This window comes from Egretta garzetta, unplaced genomic scaffold, assembly GCF_000687185.1.
Source record: "Egretta garzetta isolate BGI_Z169 unplaced genomic scaffold, ASM68718v1 scaffold16, whole genome shotgun sequence".
Classification (NCBI taxonomy): Eukaryota; Metazoa; Chordata; class Aves; order Pelecaniformes; family Ardeidae; genus Egretta; species Egretta garzetta.
The window spans coordinates 6399131-6404120 of record NW_009260022.1 but is presented as its reverse complement, the minus strand read 5'-3'; the positions used below and the strand labels follow the sequence as shown (position 1 = coordinate 6404120).

General features: G+C 40.6%; 1 protein-coding gene across 12 annotated transcripts in view; it reads right to left on the bottom strand.

The window, feature by feature from the left end:
- HNRNPA3 (heterogeneous nuclear ribonucleoprotein A3) overlaps positions 1-4990 on the bottom strand; it is a 22454-nt gene that overhangs the window by 17086 nt on the left and 378 nt on the right. For 8 of the 12 annotated variants that reach the window (XR_004842269.1, XR_004842270.1, XR_004842271.1 and 5 more), the window contains exons 2-4: positions 3838-4013; positions 1640-1751; positions 1142-1165 (exon numbers count right to left, since the gene is read on the bottom strand). Coding sequence is in view for 8 of the 12 variants with exons in the window: in XM_035896199.1 (XP_035752092.1) it covers positions 1142-1165; positions 1640-1751; positions 3838-3845 (144 nt within the window). In the remaining 4 variants the exon portion in view is untranslated. The remainder of the gene's footprint in view (positions 1-1141; positions 1166-1639; positions 1752-3837; positions 4014-4990) is intronic. The other 4 variants (XM_035896201.1, XM_035896198.1, XM_035896203.1 and 1 more) reach the window with 4 other exon arrangements.

Sequence of the window (4990 nt, the reverse complement as noted above, 5' to 3'; positions counted from 1 at the left end):
CCCTCCCAGCGCCGCCGCAGCGGCGCCGCGTCCGGTCCCACCACCCCCGCCCGAGCTAGTGGGGAAGCGGGGGGAGGAAGTGCAGTGCTCGGGACAGCAAAGGCAGGAGGAGGGCAGGGAGAGGCAGGCACTGCGGGGGAGCATCTGCCTCCCTCTGCTCACCCTTTCTTGCAACTGAAATAAAACTACGTCCTACCTAAACCCCTCAACACTCGAGGAAGAAAAAATGGCAACTAGCACCTCCCTTGGGATTCCTGTAAAAACCTGATCTTTGCAGAAATCCCAAGACCTTTTGACAATGCTGCCTTTATTCTGAGTTGGCTATAAACTTAACTTTCCTATGGCAGGGATTTTGAATAATCAGTCTTTTGGAGTTGCAGTATTTCTCTCTAAAGGCAGTGTTTTCAGGTGGAGTCCTCCCATGTATGGTACCTCTGTGAACAGCAGCAAGTGCCCACAAAAACACCTGGCCCCACACCTATGCTGATCTGCAGCTAAACCTGAAAGGTGAGACTGCTCTGGGCCCCAGGCAATCCAACCCTCCACTGCCTTCTGAAACGGGAAAACACAACAGGGACCTCACCAACTTTCTCTGTGTAACATTTTCTCTAGAAACTTAGTAGCTTTTAAGTGCACTCCTGGCCAAGCCGCCTCTGTAAACTACAAGAGCTTATGAAGCAGGCAGCCCAGGGACCCGAGTTACATTCTATCCAAAGTCCAAGCGCAGTGAGACAGTTGCAACATTCCCTCCAGAAGGACTTTACACACCATACTTCAATACAAAATAACCATTGGCTACCAGATACATGCAACTCGGACAAAGTTTGTTCTTAATTCAAGTGTACAGGCCCTCCCACATTGCAGTAGTGTTATCATTCCAGAAAAAGTTGAACTAGCTAAAATATTCAGGCACCCTGGAAAAGTAACGTTAGAAAGCAAACAAACAAAAATAAACAGTCAGAAAATGTCTCAGTTATAAGCTACATAAGCATATTTAATACCCTCTTTGCTGATCTTAGATTTGTTTTCTGAAGGGTATTATCAAGACTTTTATTCCCCCCTCCCATTTCCACACCCTGCCCCAAAGTAACTAGCTCCCATCCTCCCAGAACAGCCCAAACATCTTCTCTATACTACGCACCTTATTCAGTCTACGGTATTTCTGCTAGAAGCAAAAGAAAACAGTTATTTTTACTTAGTACAGCCTTGCTTTCATTTGCAGTGACTATTAGGCAACCATTTTTATTAAAAAAATAAAAAGAACCTGTCTTCATTCCCACTAAAAACAGGACTTTGAAGATAGGAAGGAATCAAGTTCCTTTTTCCTGCTGATACTCTGAGGATGCATGAATTTCTTAAAAAAATAATTACACCTTGCTTTAATCACATACATACATTTAATTGGGTTTATTAGAACAGAAAACTAGAAAAGCAAAATTGCCCCCCTATGCTTAACACCCCACCCCTTACAACTGTAATAAATATACTGCAATTTAAAGTTACTCCACTAATATGGGGATGAAGAAGGTAGAAAAAAAAAAGCTATGAATTAATACATCAGATAGAAATGGTTAATTTCCTTTTTTAATCTTTACCCCTTAAAGCTACTTTTAATAAAAAAAAAAAGCAATCCTCTCACCTGTGAGGATCTTCTTCCTTTCCTCTTGTAGTCTTCCACATCTCTCTCTTCCTTAAGAGCAGCCATTTTGGAAGGGTACTCTAACTCAGCCTTTCTTTTAGATCTAGGAAACCTAGAAAACAGGTTGGATAAGTCAGTACTTACCCCAATTCCTGTGAAGCAGGGCCTTCTCTGGCTGCAACGCACGGGTGTGGCTTTATAGGAGGAAACGGGAGGGGGTGAAAGCAGAAAAGAATGTAAGTATTTAAAAGGATAGAGTTAAAATCCTCCAAAACTATTTTGCTCACGATTAAGAGGAGCTGCAGAGGGAACACCTGCTATCCTAGTAAAGGCCTTTTACAACTGTTGGAATAACTAGGTACAACATAAAGCTAAAACCTGTAGAAAACAACCTACGTCGATTACTGTCACACAAAACTATCATGAATACAACTGGTACAGGGCAAGCAAATTCCACCTTTGATACCCAAATCCACTACCTAAATCAAATTCTACTTCTCTAGGTTTTAAATTTAAAAATATTTAACATTTTGCAAATACTGCTTATTAGAATTATCTTATGTGTAACCTATTGTAATCAGTGATCCAGCAGCCTACAAAACTGGAACACTAAAGGATGTGTTAAATGTTTTCTGAACTGAAAAATATTTTCCACTTACACCAGTGCAAGAATCCTTTACTGATTCTATTCTTGCAGCACCAGAAATTTTAACACTTGATCCTCAGCAATCTGTAGCACTAGCCATCTGCATTACTTTTGTTTCCAAGTGATGTATTTGGTTACTACCCTATACTCCCTACATACATGTCCAGCTTTTCATAATACACGTTATGTATGTATCATTACAAAATTGAGTATTTCACAAGGTAAACTCAGTGAATGAAACCATATCTAAGCCTGTTCCCTTTAGCCTTTACCATTTCAAGTTTCCTGAGATCATTAAGTTACTTCATTTATCTTACTATACTGTATTAGTATCTTTGGCTACCATTCATCACTATTTTGGACATCTCTTGAAACTTTTTTACAGCAGCCAAAATAGAACAGTCAACTAGGCAAGACACTTCTGTAAAACTACATTTGTGCTGCATTAAAATCATTGATATTTAAAAGATTAGGTGTATATTAGGTGTATATTTTGTTGGGGCTTTCTTGCTTGTTTGGGTTGTGGTTTTGGGAGCTTTTTTTGTTGGTTTTTTTTGGTTGTTTTAAGTTTTATCCCTGCAAGTACTGCATAGGGAAAGGCATGCAGGTGTCTACTAATAACCAACATGTAGTTATTCAGAGTGAAAATTATTATTTAATATAATTCCATGTTAAAATCCAGCTTCAAATGAAACTCAACTGTGAAACCATGAGTACCATGACTTAATATATTAACAATTTTAAAGGTTTTATAAAGTAAAACCGAAGTGTTTGTATTATCTTCTGTTCCTCTCTACACAGTGTTAAACTTGCTCTTGAAATCCTTTAAATCAAACATGAGTTTGACTTAGGAGGTATTAGCATACTAAGTGTCTCAAATGAGCTGTTCGATTCCTAAAGTCATACAGGGAGGTATGAAACACAACGTTAACAATTCAAGGGCTTTTAGAAAAGTAGCTGTATGGCAAAATAAAACTAGGAATTGTTAAGGAGGAAAGGGATAAGCCTATTCAAATACTTTTTTAAGTAATGAGAAGTATAAAATCCCTCTCTGATTGTCACCTGCTGCTTTCCCCAGTGGGGCTCCATGCTGGCCAACATAAGGCTCTCAGGCATGGTCTCTGCCATGACAGCCTCTGAAGGCCACAATGGTCAAGAGAGTGGTCTCCTTGCTGATGCATACCAACATCTGAAGTGGAAGACAGCCCCATTCAGCCCTATTCCTACTTTGCCTTATAGAAAGTGGTTAAAAAAAAGCTGTCAATATTAGCTTTTATTTATACTTAACATCAACAAAATACTAAATTCAACTCAATTAAAAATACTGAGAACATTTCTATCAGCTGAATTAAAGTAGCCTTGAAACAGTTGTACGCTGCAACTTAACTACAGAACTGAAAGCAGTCTTGGAATAAATCTGTTAGTTATAATGAGCAGAAAGTCACTAGGAGATGTCTCATTACTCAAAGGAACTCATGCTACTGTATCTCTCACAGAGACAAGAAGTAAGATAATAAGAGGCAAAACAGACATTCCAAAGATGGAAGTTTACCTGTTCATTCAGAGAATACTATGGAGATGTACTGGGTCTTTTTTGTAAATAGCTAAAGTTGGACCTAATGTGCATACAGTATATCTCGCCAAACCTAAGAGTTAAAGCAGCAAAACAATAGATTTTCAGCTCTAAGTGTGTTGGCAGTTTATTCCCAATGCCAATAGGAATGTCTGCTGGGAAAAAAACAACAAGATATTAGCTTAATAATCTATGTGATGTGTTTCAAGCTTTACTGAAACATGTTCACAAATGCTTTGAACGCATCATCCCTCCCAGCTGTCAAACTATTCCAACAACCCTAACGCGCCTAAAACAATTGCTTACATGGAAAATTTATTTTTAGCTGTTTTGCTAAGGGATCCAGTTTCTTCTCTGCTTTTAACGTAGGAACAGAAACTAGCATGACCTGTTGGTTTTTCTGTTCTCGATTCTCTAAGATTTCAGCTTGCAGTGAGGGGGTCAAGATAAAAAAAAAAAAAAATCTCCATTTTTGCTCACCATACTTTACTTGAAATACTTGAGCAAAAAAAATTAGGTTTTTGAGGAGAGAGGAAAGAAATGCAAGGAGGGATATCATGACAGTATTTCCCTCCAGGTAGAGTGTGGATGATTGCCCCAGTGTTCATTTGATTTCGACTTCATTCAAGTTGGGCAAGATTTGAACCAAGGTTTGTGCAGGACTGCTTCTTCGTGTTGCCCACCAGGATCATGGCGGGATACCACCAAATGCACGTGTGGTTGGGGAACTGGAGAAAGGGAAATGGGAAACTATTGGACAGAGCTTTTCGGTATGCCTTCCCCCACTTCCCGGGGCAGCAAAAGCTCGCTACACGTGCTAATTCCCCTTGGGAAGGGGCGGGGGGAACATTAGGGAGGTGCTGCAACGTGTACCAGCATTCCTCTGCGAGAAGCAGAGAACGGCACTAAACGACCTTAATGCTTTAAAAGTCTCTTCCCAGAAAAGTGAGCGGGAGAAGAATATCCCAAGGGCACAACTCCGCGAAGCTTAGGTGGGGGCCCACACAGGGAGGACAGAACAATGACACACGCATGTGTGGGCCTCGCGTCTCCCCACTCTCGCCCGAACACGCGCCTCAGCGCTTAGGCGTCCCCCAGGACAGCCGAGGAGGACCCTGCTACCCACAGCCCT